At 35.6% G+C, this 20,712-nt stretch overlaps 1 protein-coding gene across 6 annotated transcripts in view; it reads right to left on the bottom strand.

Annotated features, from left to right (window-relative positions):
• The window catches only part of TRPS1 (transcriptional repressor GATA binding 1), a 250,785-nt gene that overhangs the window by 154,620 nt on the left and 75,453 nt on the right, over positions 1–20,712 (bottom strand). For all 6 annotated transcript variants that reach the window (XM_046641995.1, XM_046641993.1, XM_046641992.1 and 3 more), the window contains one exon: positions 16,885–17,488. In XM_046641995.1, the coding sequence (XP_046497951.1) occupies positions 16,885–17,488 (604 nt within the window). The remainder of the gene's footprint in view (positions 1–16,884; positions 17,489–20,712) is intronic.

Raw genomic sequence — 20,712 nt, 5'->3', positions numbered from 1 at the left:
ATATATAAATTTAATGATTATATACATTGAACCATATCAGCAAATACACTCCTTTTACCAACATACATCAATATAATCCCAATTAAAATACTCCGTAAGATTGCCTACAGTATTTCAGATGGAAATAGCGTCTACTGAAATAGACTTCGCTGCCACTCTGATTTAGCATCTCACTTTCCCTTATCAGCAGATGGTACGCCAAGTCCTATTTAAATCCCTATGTCTTCCATAGGCATAGTTCAAATACTGAATAAAAAGATGAACAAATGTTTTTGAGCTAATCAGATTAGCCTTTAAGTGGAAAAAAAGTAACCAAGTGGAGTTTCATTTCCTGCAAATGACTTTTTCTACATCACGTTTGGATGACTGGAGGTAAGTCTTGGTAAACTACCCAGACAAAGATAACTGACTACACAGGACAAGACCAGAGCAAAAGACTTTCCTGACTTTATTTCTTGAATCCTTCCTCTCTGCATGGATTCCAAGCCTGAAAGGCAACGTATCTGGCACCAGAAGGATATTGTAGAGGTAGGGTAGGCACAATTCAACATCAGGACTAAGAAGAAGACAATAATTCACCAGCTTTCTTCTGCATGCAGCTATACCTTTTCTCTCTCCTCTCCCTCCACTACTTTCCTCGAGGGTCAAGAAAACAAACAGGAACTCCACTTGAAGAGCAAAGCTCCCTGCCTTTATAGATTTCAATGCCACAGATCAAATCCATACTTTTATTAGTCTCTTCTAGGCAAGGAGATTAAGACAATGAGGTTGGGTTTGTAGTACAAACAACACATGCATTCCTGAGTTCACAAAAGCTTTCACACTCTCCTTTCCGGGTTTGTCTCTAGCAAGTCGGATGCTGGAGGCTCAAGGAATATTATTGACAAATATCTTTCTCTTCTTCATATCACACTTTCTCGGCTGTAAGCCTTTGAGTTCCTGACTTAGTCATAAAATTATTGGGATGAACGGTTCCACTGCATTTCCTCTTATCTTGAGCCCAGTACTCAATGTTCTAAAATGTTTCCCTTCTTTAAAATGGAGCAGTACAGAAATATGGTGAAACTTTCTCCCCACATTTGAGATTCAACAGTGTTCAGCATCACGCTCTATAAACTATTAACTCAGCTATGCAGAAGACTGATTATTTCAACCAAAATGGAATCTAGAGTTAAATTTTAAAAAAAAAGAATTTACATAAAGAAAATGAATTTTGGCTTCGTGATTTAAAAAAATAAACTTCTTAGGTTTTCCTGGAATTCTTTTTTTTTTTTTGAGGAAGATTAGCCCTGAGCTAACATCCACTGCCAATCCTCCTCTTTTTGCTGAGGAAGACCAGCCCTGAGCCAACATCCATGCTCATCTTCCTCTACTTTCTATGTGGGACGCCTACCACAGCATGGCTTGCCAAGTGGTGCCATGTCCACACCCGGGATCTGAACCAGCAAACCCTGGGCCGCCAAAGCGGAAGGTGGGAACTTAACCACGGCGCTACCAGGCTGGCCCCTCCTGGAGTTCTTTTAAGCCTAGAAACACATTGACAGATTGTTTCTCTCGATTCCTGTATCAAAAAATTCTCTCAACCCTGACAAATCTGCTTCATTGATAACTCAGAAGAAATTTCAAATTTAAAAACGGTCCAGTAAAGCTCAAATATTTTTTTTATTTTTATGTGAACCCAAAATTGGCATAATTGATTTTTTTCCAGAGTAAGCAATAACTAATACTATAGTTTAATGGTTATTGAAAAGAATTGCATGTATAATTCACCTAATCCTTCAGTTCTGAAGAGTAGTCAAATATTAATCCGTTTGTAACTATAAACTTAATGGTAGGAAAATTATACACGCAGTACTGTGGTCTCACACAGAAACGAAAATGTGCTTTTCCAAATTTAAAAAAAGTGCATATATCCTCATAGAATTCTATTCAATTAAACGTATATTGATTCTAGACTTCCTAAGAGATGAGCAGTCTGTCAAGGCCATTGAGAAATAGAAATATCAAAATGGCACAGTCCTTCTCTGTCCAATGCTTACAACCTATTAAGGGAGAAAAATTCACAAATGGATAAATTATAAGATGTGGTATTTGCTGTTTCTCTCATATCTTTGCTCTATTGTGTCTTAAACTTGTCCAAATGTCCCTTGATTTCAGAGGAAAAAACATCAACCACACACACACACGCCCCCCACATGAATACTTCAATGGATCTCAATTTCAGGCCCCGGGAATATCACAAAAATCTCAACATTGCAGTGAAATTCACACATTAAAATCATAAGGGCTGGAAACCATAAGGATGCCAACTCATTCCCATGCAAACCTAAACCACCATGCTAAAACTCTGGTTCATTAAAAACAGAACAACTAAGACTTCTGCCTGAACCTAAATATTCCGCACTCACGTCTAGTCATAGAAAGACAGCACCAGTTTGGGCTGGTCACAAAGATGGATAATTAATGAATCGAAGTCGTGAGTCCAAGTGTAAACCTCAACTGTATTATGACTTCACCTATCTCAGAGACTTTTTCCCACCTATACTTTGGTTAGCTGATAGGAAGCAAGTGAGATTGATTAAGTCATGATTAGAGTTCACGGTCCTGTAAGATTGGAAAGAACCACTTAAAAGCAGTCTAGGTACAAAACTTAAAAGGCTTATTTTAAATAATGGAAAAATCAGGACACTCAAGACAGCTCCTTTACTTTTAAATGATTCTGCTGTGTCTACAGAGAATTTTTAAAAGAAATGCCATAAATTCTGTGATCATCACACAACTGAGGTTGATTCTTTAAAACACATTTTAATTCATACTTATTACAACAAAAGAAAAAACTTAGGATTTTTCTTAACATTAAATCGATAGACTAGTAAAAAGACATAAGCCTATCTCTCAGATCCAAATTGTTTACAAGAACTGAAAGCCTTAAAGCATGGAAGATTTTAATCAAGACTTCCATTAACCCCCTACCAATATCCCAGGGACTGTAGGAATTTTAAACAAAAGGAAAAGCAATGCTTTTAAAATGACTTAATGTAATATAGTATTAAGATATGTAACAGTTTTAGCCATTAAACAACAGGTGACATATCACAGGCAAGGATTTCTCTTTCTTCTCAATGACAAAATAAGACATTAAGTAGGACATGAAAATGAGCCAATGAATTAAACCTAAGAGAAATAATTACTGAATAAATCAGAACACCAATACATAAAACTAAAATATAATAGTTCTTATATATAATGAATCAATCAAATTAGTATAGTATGCACGGCATACAGTTTTAAACAGGTATTTAAGAATATTTTTCATTTATATTGCTTGTGATCATAGGTATTTAATGGCCCTATGTAGTTATTAATTTACATTTCAATAAAACAGTAATTTACATATATACTATATATATTTATATAAAGCAGATATATGTTTAAAAAGATTTTCTGAAGCTTATTTACACTATTTAAAGAAATTATTAACTTCTTACTTCAGATTTTGATCTAAATACCTAATTCTGTTGTAAAACTTACTCTTCCCTTTGGGTTTAGTATGTAAATAATAAGAGGCATGCATGTTTCTGGGAATTTCTGAATATTATCAATTAACAAAAGATGCGGCAATCAAAGCAGATCTTAAAAGTTGATCTCATAAATGTCAAAATAGTAACTTTCACTCTAGAGGGGCTCATCCACTACACCATTTTTCTAAGCTAGAGAAATAAAGCTCCCCTTCTACTTGGATTCTCTTTAGACTTCTGCACTTTGATTGTTCCTCAAGCTTTCCAAACACCAAATTTCTTTTTTCTTTCTTTGTTTGTTGCTTGCACCACAGTAATCCTCCTGCCCCATCCATCCTCATCTATTCAAACTCCAACCCTTTTCAAGAAGCAGCTGATAAGCACTTCTTCGAGAAAGCCTTTCTTGATGGGTCAACTAAGAAGGGGTCATTTTCTCTTCCAAAAAACATTAAATAAATAAAATAAAAGACTACATTTTGTTTGTTTCACTCCATGGCACTTGACACTCCTTTTCTTACATTATAACCTTTGTTTAAACATTATCTCCCTTACTGGTTTGCAAATGACTGAAACAATCAGTGTGCATAGCTTGTCCATGCTGATATTGCTCCTAGAATATTTTGTACAAACTAGGCTTTCAATATAAACTCAATTATTAAATGAATGCCAATTAATTTAGAAGGCATTCCTCTCTATTCCCTACGAAAGATGCCATTTCCTGCTATCCATTAGACATTTTCATCTGAATGCCCTGCAAAGTTTGTATGTATATGACTAGTTTTGCTATTTTATACTCACAAAACAGTTCACCCTAGAGTTTTGCTAATGGCACTACCATTCATCAAAAAGTAATATAGTGAAGAATGTGGACTTCAAAGCCAGACTACGTGACACAGTCTAGCTTGACCCAGTCACTTACTAGCTGGGTGACTTTGGGCAAGTGACAACATCTGTAAGGCTCCACTTGCTCTGTGCAACGGAGTTGAAGGCAGCATCTATGTCATGGGGTTATTGTGAAGATTAAAAGAGATACTACAAATAAAGAGCAGAGCCCGGCCCATAGTTAGTGATCACCTAATGTTAGCTATCATCCATCTCCTCCTCCAGTCATCCAGACTCAAAGCCTCATTCATCACAGCCTCCCTCCTCTTGGTCACCCACACGTGTAGACTTTGCTAACTCTCGAAGAGTCTATGTCTAGCATATCTATGGAAATCATTCTCATTTTCACTATCCTAGTGTAGACTCTCTGTTATCACTCATAGGGTAAGGATTTTGCCTACTAATCAATTTCCCCCATCCCAACTCTGTCCACCCACCCAACCCCTTCCAAGGCATCTTATGTAAAATGCCACATTAACCTCATTAAAGGTTTGATCAAGTTATCCCTGGCTCCAAATCCTGTGATGGCTGCCTATTTCTTTCTGAGATACAAGTTTTCAAATAAGTATTTAAGGAAATTTTCCTAACCTATATGTCCAGTCTTAGCTTCCCAAACTATGCTGCACATACCTTTTGATCAAGCTTTCTATTATCTATATCCTGAAAATGCCCTAAACGAACCTCACATTGCTCTCTCTACACAGCTTGCTCTCTGTCCTGTCATATTCACCCGCTGGAAGTCTAGTTTTTTTCAAAAACCAGCTCAGAAAACTGTATGACAACAATCTTTAGACACTTAACTGAATGAGATCTGTTCCTCTTTAGACACCCAAAGACCTCTGCTCTCCTCTCTCTTTGTCCCTTTTATGGAAATCTTATTGGTATTATACTTGTCTGTATACTTGTCTTATCACCTGTACATGACTGTCTATCACTTGAGGGCAGGAACTCTGATTAACTCATATTCATACCATTTATAGGGTCTTTCATGGTTCCTCAAACCTAGTAGCTGCTAAATTATTATTTATTAGATAGTAACAAAAGTTAGAGACCATACATCAGGAAATGATTCTACAAAGTTACCTTTTATTTTGGATTCTTATTTCTTTCAAGTCTAAGTCTAGGTGAGTTTGGTCTAGTGCATGTTGGCTCTTTGAAAATAAATCATGAACCCAGATGAGTACGTTTAAATTTGGACTCAACCAAATATGCACTCAAATCCCCCAAACAAAAGGTATTTTGTTGAAATTTCATGAACTACAAATACAAGCAGTCCCTAGTCCTATGAAAGGACTTTGCACAGAGTAGTAAGATGCTCAGAAAAGCACATGAAAAGAGATGAGGTCTAAAATGATTTTCTACACTTCCTTTTAACACCTGATTTTCATTCTTACTTTACAATAAACTATGTAAATGACCTTGAGGAAATTAAAATAAATGCAAATATTTCAAAACAGAGTTTGTGTACCAAATACTTCACTGAGTAGCTGTTGGCATCAACTTCATGTGATCACCAAAAAATATTAACTTAAAGAATCTTTTTGGAGACAGCTAAATCCCTTACATATATATATAACATAATATATATATTATATGTATATATTTACCTTGTAAGACTCATTTCAGTACATAATACTATTTAAGTACTCTTTGAATGTCAAGGTGACTAAGGAATCTATCTTTGAACAATAAAAGTGAAATACATATCTGACTGATTCTTTGCTAGTGCTTCAGAAATGTACCTTATTCAAATCATCACACTGACTTTTCCCCCTATCATAGCGTTTAAAGAAAATGTATAGGTTTCTATTTCTTACCTACCACTGTGAAAAAATTCTCACTAACGAAAGTCCAGAAAGGACACCATTTTCCTGTTTCCCAAGAGTGTATATACACAGCCTGGCAAAGGGACCTATACTTGCCAATAATCTCCACTACTGTGTCATCCCATAGAGCAACCTGACTATAGGGAAGCCAATTCTAACAATTTAAAGTCACAAGCAAGATAAAATCATTTAGCTACAAGAATATTCAATGCAGAACTATTTATATTAGCAAAAACTGGAAATAAATGTCTAACAAGGAATCAACAATCATCTTTAGTACAACACACAATGAAATACTATGAAGTCAATAAATGTGGGACAATGTTTACAATTTACTATAAAGTGAAAGTGAAGGTTATTTAATAATAAACATATAAATCTGTGTTTGCATGTATATGTCAACGTGTGTGAGTGTGCATGTGTCCAGAAAGGGACGCATTAAAGTGTTGAGTAATCATTTCTCCTTTTTGCTAATTTCTATTTTCTAAAATGTCTATAATGAACATATATACTTTAATGGGAATGAAAATGACAAGAAATACTAATTTAACATGCTTTTCTCTTTTCGTAGACTCTTCCCAATTTCTCTCTCCTTTTTATCCCCAGCCTCACCCTAGAGGCCACCCCTCTCCTGAAACCCACAGGAACTGAGAGGAAATATGGTCATTTTCATCATGACCACCCATATTTCAAATAATTCACATATGAAGAATGAGATATTAACTCGGAAGGAGCATAAAGAATCTAAGATAGGTTTATACTTTTAAAATTTCAGTGGGACGAAACTGAATTATTCACATCCATTAAATAGAGTTTGAATGATTCACAGCCAATTTTATTTTTATAATTGTAATGAAACAGCTGGGATTAGAGTCTATTCATGGACTCATAAGAAATTTGCACCCCACCTACTAAAATTAGTTTCTGCATCCAAAATTCTGATTTGAACATCTGACTGAACAAAACAGGCATCATTGCTCAATGCCAAGAAACTGAGGAAACAGACTTTAAACGTGTCATATTCTCACCAGAATTATTTTATTTCTCATTGTGCATACTCCCCTTTATCATCATTCATAAGCACCCCCTTAATAACATGATTTTTTTAAAACAAAGTTATTTCCAAAAACTGAGCTTTTTTGTATAAGACAAGCTCAAAGAATATAACTGTTGAAGATTTCAGATTGTATTGTAACAGCTTTTTATAACTTATAGATTCTTAGCCATGAGAGGGAAATCTGATTTAAGAATCTGTATATCAAGTATGTGATATCTCTTCAGACACCAGCAGCACAAAAATATAAGATTTTTCTCTTAAAGTTGCCTCTGGCATCAATTCACAGATCTGAATGCTTTAAGTTTTGTAGAAAATCGACATGACCCTGTAAGTTGCAATTTTAAAGAGATATGGGCAATTGTACACTTCAATTTCTAGAATTTTCCAAAGAACAAAACTGTGCATAAGGATTGAGTGACTCACCCATGGTCACACAGCTGGTTAGTCACAAAGTGAGTCTAGAACACAAAGCCTTCTTTCCTCCAATCCAGTACTCTTTCCATGACATCACAAGGGAAGAGTAAAAGGAAAACATGAAATATAATTTTACCAGAAAATAAAATCCAGCCAAGCCTGAATCAGAGCCACAGCCAGCCTATTAAAGACGGGACACACCAACCTCCATACCCAACTGTAACCTCAAAGGGCTGGGCATACTATTCTAGAATAATTAGGGTATATTTTAGAGTCTTCAGTAGTAATATTTAAATCACATGAGAATTTGAGGAAAGCTCTGAATTTCAATTTGACTTAAAAACTCATCCTATATAACATATTATTCTAGCATGAAGTTTTGAGAAAATACTTTCCAATGGAATCAATATAAATATTGCAGCAACAATAAAAAAATAAAGATCATTAAATCCCATATTTTAAAGAAAAAAATCAAGTTCTTCTCTCTCATACTCCCTCAAAGTCCACACCATTACCCACCAAATCCAATACTCACCCAAGGAAGGGAAAAACTTTAAAATCGGGTTGAGAAATTATGAAGGTAGCAGGAACATTGTCCATGGAGCAAAATGAAAACAAGGGAAATGAAATTTCTCCCCTGAAAAAGGCACGGCTAGGGGCTGGCCCTGTGGCTGAGTGGTTAAGTTCATGCGTTTCACTTTGGCAGCTGGGGTTGACCAGTAGGATCTGGGTGCAGACCAACACACCACTCATCAAGCCATGCTGTGGAGGGATCCCACATGGAAGACTAGAATGACCTACAGCTAGGATATACAACTATGTACGGCGGCTTTAGGGAGGAAAAAAAATGAGGAAGATTGGCCACAGATGTTAGCTCAAGATAAACCAATCTTCCTAACCAAAAGAAAAAAAAAAGAAGAAGAAGGCAAGACTATCTGAGTTGACTGCTTTCACTTAAGACACATGACTCAAAGAAAATGGGTCCTGCTTAAAAACAAATTTCTCTACAAAATAAAAAATGCAGCACATACAATATAAGGTAAGTATATCATACCTCATAGATGGCTATTTGGCATCTGTTATAGTCCATATACGTGAAAAGAAAGAGCTCTTAAAGATTATCATCTGCTTTTTCCTTAATTATCTGCATTCATCATTAAATGTCAACTTCTAGTTTAACAGTTAACCCTCAATTAAAAATTTCTAGGATATTAGTCTCCAAGTTTATTATTTATGAGCAAATCTATTTTGACTCTTTTAGATGACAGTGACTTGGACATTGAATATCATTTGTTATCTGTCACATATTTTCTTAACTAAATAACTGGAATTATAAGAAATTATCCTAAGAAATGATAAAACAATAAAATAATATGTACAAGGAAGTTCATCAAAGTTTCTTTATAACTAAAAATTGGAAGTCGTCCAAATGTTCATCAATAGGGGATTTGCTAAACATATTATAATACAGCTATTTCATGGTATAACATGGAGGCACTGAAACAAATATTGTGGGTTATATTTGTTGATGGGAAAAGATGTCCACAATATATTGTTAAATAAAAAAAGAAGATTATAAAAGAGTAAGGCACATGATCTTATATTTGAACAAAACACACATTTGGATGCATAGAAATAATAAGTTAGATGCCAAAATATGAATAGAAAAGTAATGGTGGGTTAGAATTTATCAGTGGTCTTCAGTTTCTTTGCAGTGTTCTGCATTACCTACCTCTTTTTCAATAAACATGTATCACTCACATAACTTTCAAAAAGTGACTTTTTTGTTTTGTCCATAAAACATATAAAAAGCACATGTTTAGATGAAACAAATTATTCTGAAATTATAGAAAGTCATCCAAACATGATTATTAACAAACGTCAAAAATCAAAGAAGGCCGTGCAAAGATTAAGAGCATGGACTCTGAAGTCAAATTGCCAGTGTCAGAAATGCATCTCTGCCATTACAAGCACTGTGACCTTGGACAAATTAATTAATCTCTCTGCCTCAGTTTCCTCATCCAAATAAAAGGGATAATAATAATAGCTTCAACCTCAAAGGGTTTTGGTGAGGATGAAAGGAATTAATCCAGTAATAAATTAATGGAAAGGCAGTGAACTTTTAATCCTGGAAACTGAAATGCTAAGCTACTTGGCAATCAATTATAAACATCCATCTATTTTAACCAAACACTTTATTTTCTAACGCTTTCACGTGCAATTGTTCTAAAGCAGTTTCGTCAGGTTTTATCTTCCTCATCAAGAATTCAAATTGGACAGCTGCGAGGTACTCTCATGCTGCCCAGTACATGAGTAGCTAAACACAAAAAGTTAACTCTCTGAGAACACACTATTTTATGGCACATCTGTCTACCAAGACTTTTTTCATGATTTAATCTAAGTCTTGAGTACCAAATTGCAAACAAAATGTGTAACACTATAAGCAAATGCAATTTAATAAATCACACTGTCATGGATCTTATCACTTTATTCAAACAAAATACTATTTGTTATCAAAAATCTATTTTAAGAATCTTTCTATCGGTATCCAAATTCTCATAAAAGTCTGTCTCATAATCACTACTCATCTTTTTTAAATGTCAGTAAAATTATAAAGTACATTTTGCCTTTTAAGAAATATCTACATATCCTTAGCTTTTTCTGGTTAATTATGATGTTACAGATATGTAAATTTCCAGGGGCTGAAATGGTTCATCCCTTTAATAACTAATATGTGCAAATTAAATCTTCTAAATCGAGAAACTATCTTTTTAAAGAGGCAAGTTATGATGTGTGAGAGCTATTTAATCATTCGGACATGAATAATGATAGCAAACACTCAATTTATCTCATCACAAATGTCCTGTAGTTAAAAAACAAAAGTAAGATTCCTTTTCCTTACTCCTCATCACGAATAACAACATAAAAAAAACACCTTAAGATGAAATATTGTGGAGTTTTTTCCAAAATAAAGTTGCTTTATTCCTGGTTTTGTTTTATCTGTAAATTACAGTTAATTATAAACATCTATAAATAAGAATGTTACTTCGCTGAAATACAAGAAACAGGTTCTTCAAACTTTACTAAATCGATCTGCGTCTCCTTAAACTACCAACACAACCAGCCGCAGCAGCATCCCACTTGCCAAGTCTCCTTGCGTTAACTGGTAGAACATTCTAGTAAACAATGTCCTTGTCTATAAATACTTAGTCAAAGTTCTCTAACAGAGTCAAAGGGAAGGAGAGTAAAAGAATAGGACAATGGAAACAATATTTACTTTTTTGGTGGGAGCAAAGAACAAAATACACAAAAATCCAAGATAAAAATTTTCCTGGCATTTTACGTAATCAACACTTCTGTTAAAATCATCCATCAGACTTGACTTTGCCAGAAAAATACTAGATTCGCATCAAGGCTGCGTAGCTCATGGCTAACACACTTTTGAATCATTCTGCATCTGTGCTCCTGAAACTTGGGCCACCTTCTGTATACTCTTTACTTCCAACATCTAAGATCGCTTAACAATGGGTTCCTTTTGGGGCCCTGTTATCTCCTGACTCATGCAGTCTGTGAAAAAAGGAAGCCAAGCGAAAGATAGTTATACAGGAAATAATTAACAGATACTGTGCTGAAGGATACCATTTCACAGCGACTGCAAACTTACAGCCCAGTTCACTAAAAGATACATCTGCTTCCCATGCCTTAGAAACCTGGGCCAGGAGAACAACGCCAGACTTCACAAAAAGCCCAGGTTACAAAAAAGAAGAAAAAGACTCTTTTAAAAAATACTTCAGTCAATGGTGCTGACTTATAAAAAAGAAATAAGAATAACAGAAAATCCCATTGGTCAACTCAATCAAAACAAACTTATATGTATCAAATTGCTTTTAGTTGTGATTTACTGTGAAAAATGGTCAACAATGTAAAAGATGAATTAGCAATACAGGGAAAAAAGCTACCTAGATTTTATTTAATAAAAAAATTAAAATGGTCATGTTCACTATTACACAAAACTAAGTCAATGAACACATTGTACTTTTAAAATAAATCTACAATATATTTGCATTTGTCATACCCTTTTCTAATAGGTGACGACAGAAATGCATTTATACAGGGCAGAAGCACAGAGATGTACAAAGATTGTTTATCTCTGGATATAGTAAATCATTTTTAATATTGTATTCTTAGGCAAATCGAATATCAACAGCTACCTAAAAAGAAACTTTATCAACATGGCCTAAAAACAACTGTTTCATAACCAGCTATTAGGGAGGTATATAATTCCCATTTTTCCTGGTATAGTCTGTTCTCTTTGGTATTTGATATACACGCGTGAGTAAAAAATTCAAAAAGGGTGAGGAAAACAGTTATGGACATAAACATTATGCTGTCAATACTACCCATATGGTAATTCAAAGACTGCTTTTATTTCCATTAAACATGAAGCAAAATAACAAATATCAGACTTTTCACTCGAGATCATGTTTAGTTAAAAAAGTTCCTGCCATCTTCTGTCAGTGGTTGTAAAGGCATTCAACACTGTCGCTTGTTTGAACGTCTGTTTGGCTGCCAATGGACTGTCCCCAAAAGAACATTTTTGCATCTCAATAGCCTGTCCGGTATCAACAATCTTTAAACTATAAATTTAACACTGCTGAAGAAAGGGGGAAATAACATCTGCTTTGTAACTGTCTTGGTATCACATTTACAAGTCGAACAAATAATCATACTACTTCGCGCTTATCTAGAACCCTGAATCAGACGATCTGAAACGGCCTGACAAACGTTAATTAACTAAGCGGCACAGCACTCCTGTGAGGACGGCAGGCATTCTGATCCTCTCTGAGAGAGAGATGAACGGAGATCCTGGGAGGCCCTTCCTTTTGACAGTCAGTGGTTCAACTTGGAACACACTCCCAGAACTTGGAACTCAACTCCCATGGCCCATGGCTGAACATCTCTGCCAAACTAAGCGGTGCAAAATGTACATGTTAAAACAGACAAACTTCCCTAAATAAATTTACACTGGAAACTAAAACCAGTCTCAAAGAGATTTATTTTTCCCCTAGATGCACGAAGAAAGTGGGCTTCTAACGACGGCGTTTGAACCTATGGAAGAATTAGAACTTATGCGTTATCCGTGACATTCTGTTCTCACAAATAACATGGAGAAGTTTACCTGAATGTTGATTTGCCATAAACGCCCGCTACAGATTCACCAACTAAGCCTGCTTATATTTCTGCATTTCGTTAAATGAAAAATGCATTTGATATTGGCAAAGTCATTGTGAAATTTAATGACAGACGTTTCGATCCTACTAATGTGATATCAGTTAAAAGACAAAGTTTGCTATGCTATAAAATCTGATCTAAAAAGTCAATTACAAGGATGAAACCTAGAATTTCTTATCTAGGAAGTAATAAGACTCATACAGTTGCATCTGCATAAGAGTCTATCTACAAAATAAATACCTTCAGGTAAATATACATTGTAGAAGAAGTCGGTCAGAAAAGGGTACACCGTGACTGTGCTGAATTCACACTACACTACACTGTTTAGTTAAAAACATCTATTTGAATAGAGAAAGAAACAACTATTTGAATATATAAAACCAATTTTTTGCTTTTAGCACAGCACAGGCAATGTGAAATATGCTAACATCTCCACAGAGCCAAATTTTAAGTTTAAACGAAAACATGGCATTTTCAAAACATTTTCAGGGGCTTATTCATGTTTTATAAGATCTAGTCTAAAAGTTTTAAAAGAGTAACAAAGTTTCATATAAACTTGAACTATTTCTAGCAGAGTTTAAAGGCTTTAATATTTCTTCCTACTCATAGAAGGAAAAACCCACCGATTTTATAGAAATATTGTGTAGGTAACACAAAACAAAAATCTAATTTTCATAAAGGAATTTACAAGATAAAGCTTATGTTAATGTGCCCCTTGCCATACTCAAAGCACAATGGTCAACAAAGGTCACATACACAATTTAAAATTTTTTATAACAAGATCAATTCCATACCAGTATCAAGGGAAAAATATAAAGACATTCAGTAAATGAAAATATACATAAATGATCTGTTATTGAACACAAAACTAAAAGCCAAACCCTGACCTATGCAAAACAAAAAAAAAAAAGAAATGAAGAAAACTAAGGAAGAGAATATTTTGAAATTTTAGCTCTTCTCTGTGATTCTTATATTTCCTTCCTCACTTTGAGTACAGCAAAATTTCATAACTAAAACCACTTAAAAACATTATCAGAAAGATCAATATTCTGAAAGCGACATAATTACGTGCTTTGTGACATGACCCTAACTCCATTCAGCCTACTCTTTAAAAATGTTTCCATTATTTACCAGTATAGTATTGAACTGTTTTAAATTAACATTTTCTGCTAGACAAATTTTCCATACTTAGTTCTGTACAGTAGACAAAGCTGATACTCAAGTTTTTATTTTTAGTATTAGAAACTATACATATAAATGTATTTACAAATATACTTGCTTTATTAATGCTATATTGTGTGTACTATGTAATAAAAAAAATCACTTTTAAAACTTATTTTCTATTTTTTAAATGGCTAATTCTAAATAAACATGCCAAACGACAAGGTAATTTCAAGTTCCACTCTACTATTTAAACTCAAATAGGATTACATCCTGTAGGTATATATTTACAGACAACTGTATTTTCATTCAAAACATGTAAATTGCATTTGCATGTTTCTATTTTATATTTACAAATCTTTACAGGACACCTTGACTACCAACTAGACCTCTACAACTAAAAATTAAAGGATACTGTTTCTGCCTTTAGTACATATGATGGCTTATTCTGAGATGTTCTGCTGGGTTTTCCCTTCCTGATGGCAGAGGGTTGAAGTGAGAAGCGTGTATTTGCTCTGACAACTCAGCAATACCAATTTCTACCACCAAAGTAGCATTCTTGACAAATTTACAATCAGAATGGGCTCTGCTTAATTCTCTTAGATGTCTTCAAAAGCTGATCAGGTGTCTTAAAAAGACACGTGTACATGAAAAATTTTTAATTCAGTTAATACACTAAATATTTCACAATAAATTAGTTACACTTCCTATTCCAAATATCCAGTAAAACTGGTGATTTCCAACAGCATGATTCAAATACAATGAAAATGTAAATTTTTTAAAGATTCAAATTTTACTAAAATCACAGAAGACCCAAGACTCTTTAATATAGGTATATATTTAGTTATTTATCTTATAGACGTAGATTTTTTTTAATTTTGTAAGCTCTCAAAATTCAGTAGAGGATAGTCTTTCAGGATCACAAATGCCATGGTTAGGAATTTGACTGTTCATTTGTAGAACACGGTTAAGCGGTCCCCGGCTGAAGATTTCCTACCTCAGCAGCTAATGTGGAGGAACTGAAAAGACAGTTGAAATGATGAAACAGAAACTTGAAGTCAGGGAATTAAGGAAGTGGAGGAATTGAGAAAAACAATGTTTTAGAAAAATATTATCCCAGCCTGCTCAAAAAATGTAACTATCATGCCCAGGTTTTAGACTTCACTGTGTAATAAATTATTTATCATTCCAAATTCTTAGTGTATACAAATGGTGGCAGAAAAGGTAATTTTCCAGAAAGTCTAAAAGAGAAAAAACAATCTGATATCGAATGAAAATTTTAAGTGGGAAAAAAGGGTGGGGAACTCTAGTGAAACAGATGTGAGGCACCCAATTATACTACACTCTCCAGATGCAATATGAAATTTAACAAACCTGGGACATGTCATTCCTGCTTATAACCAGAAAATATTAGAGCCACTTGAGACCAGAGGAGTCCTGATGTGCTAAGAAAATAATGAGCATTTACGATGATAAGAATGCAGCTCCTTATATATTTATCTAAAAGAAGCTCCCTGAATTGAACAGCCTCTTGAAGGGTACTTTCCAAAGTTACTGATAATAAACTTGCTCCTTCCCTATGGGAAGGATTCTTGGTTTCTCAGACCACAGCGGGCATCGCCTCTTCTGCATTCAAGCCCTTCCCTTCGCTCAGGGGCACAACTGCAGATGGAAAGGTAACAGCTTTTATAATTAAGTGTGCCCCTCTAAGGGGTGTTTCTCAACTCCACTAGAGAATACCTGATAAGCACAGATAGGATTCAAAGAAACTGCAGGAAAGGAGAGCAGAGGAGCCAAGCCGACTTTGGAAAGAGCAATTTTTCTCCCGAGAATACATCCAGAGAGACCTCAGGGGTCTCTGACCACCAGGTCACAGCCTTGGGCTGGCCGAACTCTATTTCCTAACTGGCTCTTTTGTAAAGGTTAGCTGGTTTCAGATCCTACCTTCTAGGCACGGACAAAGCTTCAAAATCATCCAGAAAGCTCAAAACTTTCTCAGAGACAAGGTGAAATGTTGAAGCAGTGGTGCCTTAGGCAAATAGCAACCATCACTTACTGGGAGCTCAGGAATTTTCAAAGTCTAAAATACTTCTACATAGCATGAAGAGAGCCATCGAGGATCTTATCTTACTCAGAGGTTTGGTTTGGTTTTTCTACTTGGGACTATGTCTTTCTCCATAAAAGAGCAGAAAATGTAAAATGCATGGTTCTCTTTGAATGCTTTTCACACCATTCTCACTTAGGTCTAACTTCATTTTTCCCCTCTTCTTGGCAACTAAACAACAAGCACTGTCATTTGTACATAATTATATTGTGAGTTTTAAAAAACACTACCTTTCTGTATTAACATCTCACCAAAGGCTTTGCCTTCTTAGTGATTTAAATCTCGGCTAATTTCCTTATTAACCATATACTGTGTCACACCACCTTAAAATTTAAAAGTCATTTAGTTATTTGAATGTAACAGAGGGTGCATCCTTGTAAGATGCTGAACTTCCCTTCTCCAAATGTGGCCTCGTTGTTTGGCACAATCACCAGGAACGATTAACCACCACTCAAGAGCTAAGAGCAATGACAAACAAGTGACTGCCAACTACTGCATCAAGTGTGTGGACCGCACACACAAACACACATGAGGCTCCTTTCCACCACTTTGGCCTTATAAATATAAATCTCCAGACTGATAGAGATCGTTCGGTGTCACTTGGTAAGACATGAACTAAATCAAGAGAATATGTGTTCCCCTCTTTTCCCTTCAAGATAGAGAAATTATCTAAAAATTAAACCTTCCTACCCGTAACAGAGACTGCGATTCATCCTTAGACTTGTTTTCTCCCGATGCAGGATACTGCTGGGTGAGGGCCCCGGACTTCTCTCCGCCAGCTGGCACCCCCTGCAGGAATCCCTTGGTCTCCACAGCCAAGCCATAAATAGGTCGTGCCAGATGGGCAGCTTCTACATTGGGGCTATCCCTCAGGGTCTTTGTCTGCTCTTGGGTGCCGGACACAGGCGTCAGAAGCCCCAAGCTTGCTTGAGTATATGATGGACTGCCCCGTAGGATGTCTGCCCCTCTCCAAGTCATGTTGCGAAGGTCATCACTTGAACTTTCAGTCCAAACTTTTTCTTTTAGCCCGTCCTTATCTTCTAGCTTCTCCCTCTTCACCACACTCTCGGAAACTGGCTCTCCCAATTTAGAGTCTGGATTGAGCAGACTGTAGACCTTGAGGTCAATTTTGGGCTCCTCCTTGATGGTGGACACGGCCTGACCGTCCTCTTCGCCATTGGCTGTAGTGATGTCCTGTTCCTGGCAGTGAACAGTGTTGAAGTGCTCCAGTAGTGACTGAGTATCGGCAGCTGTAAAACTGCATTGACGGCATTTGTAGCAGCTGTGTGCTCTCCTGGGGAAGAAGAAAACAGTTGATGGAAATCTAGCATTCTGAAGGGCTTTTTAAAAGAATACTCTTTAAGCACCTGAATTTTATCTCATGTAATGTAACAGGTAGAATGAAATACAATATTCTTAACATCCAGAAATTGGAATGTAATTAACTAGAATTTTAAGTTCTATATAAAGAATGTGATGTTCTCTTTTGTTATATTAGTAAAAACAAGTACATACACACACACACACACACTTATGTGCATACACTCCAGAGGATTCACTGGTTGGTTTGCTTATTATTGAAAGACCTACTCTGCTCATTTTACCATGACTGGATAATCATCAATTCTATATTATTTAAGAAGATATTCATATATTTTTTACATCTAATTCCATCAATGGACTTTTCATTTTCTGTTTATTTAAAATTTTTTTTACTACAAATATATATACATTTCTAGTGTTGAAGTGCTTTACACAGCTTTTACATATATTAAAATAAATACTAGCTGGGGGCTGGCCCCGTGGCCGAGTGGTTACGTTTGCGTGCTCCGCTGCAGGCGGCCCAGTGTTTCGTTAGTTCGAATCCTGGGGCGCGGACATGGCACTGCTCATCAGACCACGCTGAGGCAGCATCCCACATGCCACAACTAGAAGAACCCACAACGAAGAATACACAACTATGTACCGGGGGGCTTTGGGGAGAAAAAGGAAAAAATAAAATCTTTAAAAAAATAAAAATAAAAATAAAAATAAAAAAATAAATACTAGCTGACTGCAACGTTCTTTTCTATCAAAATTTAAATCTATTGAGTCAATGAAATACAGTGGGCTGATTTACAGAATCTAGTAAATAAGATGTATTAGAAACTCAAGATCTTTTAAAACAAATTCTATCTATCTGTAAGGACTTATGAACATTCAACAAATTGAGTGTTGGGTGTCAAGCAGTGTGATAGGTACTATACAAATATATTCATTAAAAGAGTGTGTGTGAATGTGTTTATGTGCATGCGTATTCTTTTTAAAATACATAAAACAAGGAGATTTCATTGTTGAATTTCATAGCATCTTCTGAAAGACAGAACAGTAACTGTTAAATTAGGACAAATGTTTGATTAACAAAGAAGAACAGGGGCACTGTATCCTAAAAGGCATACCGGAAAGGTACACAAATGACTTGGAATAAGGCATACTTTAACTAGAAAAACCTTGTACAGCTCTCTCAATAAATACCATGTGAAACACTTGCTATGCCACTGATATAATGTGTTATGAGTTACCAGCTTAAAATAAAATAGCAAAATAAGTTTTGAGAGCCATTACTTAAAGCTAGGGCAAAATAGGTACTCAGATATATAATTGTAGATAAACATCACAATATTACTGTGCCAGACACTGGGTACACATTGGTGAATAAAAGACACGTAGTCCTTGTCCACCTGGTGTTTAGAGTCTAGTCAGGAACAAGCTTCACATCAGACTATAAATAACTACGTAAGAACAAAGAGGGATGTGTGCTAAGAATGAAATGGACAGGATGGTAATGAGTAGAAAGCCTGCTTAAGGTAGTAAGGAAGGTCTTTCGGAGGGAGATATATAAAACCAAAGGATGAAAAGGAGCTATCTTTTTTTTTTTTAAGATTGGCACCTGAGCTAACAACTGTTGCCAATCTTTTTTTTTCTTTCTGCTTTTTCTCCCCAAATCCCCCCAGTACATAGTTGTATATATTTTTGTAGTTGTGGGTCCTTTTAGTTGTGCCATGTGGGACGCCACCTCAATGTAGCCTGATGAGTGGCACCATGTCCGCACCCAGGATCCGAACCAGCGAAACCCTGGGCCGCCGTAGCGGAGCATGCAAACTTAACCACTCGGCCATGGGGTCGGCCCCCAGGAGCTATCCTTGTTGGAAGAGGAGGAAAGGAAAGGAAGTATATTCTGTAAGTCTGAGATGGTGAAAAGAGGCCATTGCTGCTTTAGAGGAATAAATAAGAGGAAGGATATCAATCAACAAGCTGGAGGGCTCATGCAGAGCTTTATACACCACGCTAAGGAGGTGGATATCTTCACAGGTTAAGGTAAGCAACTGAAAGGTGATAAGCAGAGCTTATAAGTCAAATGTATGTTTTAATCACTTTCAGTTGTAATAGTTTCTGTATTCAATAACTTCATTCCCTTATGACACCAGTCTGATGGCTGAAAATCCAAAGTAACACTACTATTTTATGGAAGGAAAATTCAAAGGAATTAAGACATGTAACAAAATCTGTCAATATTTGTTGAGAGTGCTTGATGTGGTACACAATTATTTTACCATTAAGAGCTTACATCTGGTTGAATAAATGTGGATATTTAACTTTTACTTTTCACAGAAGATTGTTTTCAACCTTTTCTCTTATTTTTATTTATTTTTTAAGTAGTAAAGATAAAACAAAAGTAATATAATAATAAATAATTTGATAACGAATTGACCATAAAAATATGATACTAAAATGAATTTTCTCAAGTGAAAAAAAAACTAACCTTTAAGCAGAGAATGTCCATGACCAAAAATAAGAATCTTGCCACTAAAGTCAAGGCCAGAAAACCCCAAAACAGGATTAAGATCACCAAGGACAATAGATAAGACCTAAAATCTAGGACCTAGAACCTCTGGGAACCTCATCCAAAGCAGCTTTTTACCAAAACTACATTAAAGTATGATCCAACGGGAGATAAACTCCTAAACTCAAAATTGCACCAAAAAACTGTTACGCTTACAAAGCTCGAGCATGCAAAAATGGATTTATCAGGATGGTTACAGTTCAAACCATACCTAGGAAATACCCTAGGGAAGACATATTGCATAATCTATTGAGTCATGAAAATTAAAAATAAACTAACAAACTTCAGGAAGCACATTCGCAAGTTCTGATTGACCTTCACCCCAAGACAATTCTAATTTGCTCACTGCCCACTGTGGCAGCAACTTTAGTTTCACTGAGCTAGTGGGATCTCTGCTTGAAATCCGTGATGGGCTCCTTGCCTGTAAATTAACATTATCAATTGCCACTGCTACTTCTACCAAAATTGGTGGCTCTAGTACAAAAGCCCCAAAGAATTACGGTACTGTTATTTCAAGAAAGAAAGGTGATTAACATACAAGAGAAGAAATAGAAGATTCTAGAGCACCACACAACAAAATTATTTTCAAACAGCAAACTAGCAGTTCTTATTGGAGAATCAATTTAGTTCATTTA

Source organism: Equus quagga, chromosome 16, assembly GCF_021613505.1.
Source record: "Equus quagga isolate Etosha38 chromosome 16, UCLA_HA_Equagga_1.0, whole genome shotgun sequence".
Lineage (NCBI taxonomy): Eukaryota > Metazoa > Chordata > Mammalia > Perissodactyla > Equidae > Equus > Equus quagga.
The sequence above is the reverse complement of the archived record's forward strand: the minus strand, read 5'-3'. Positions and strand labels throughout refer to the sequence as shown.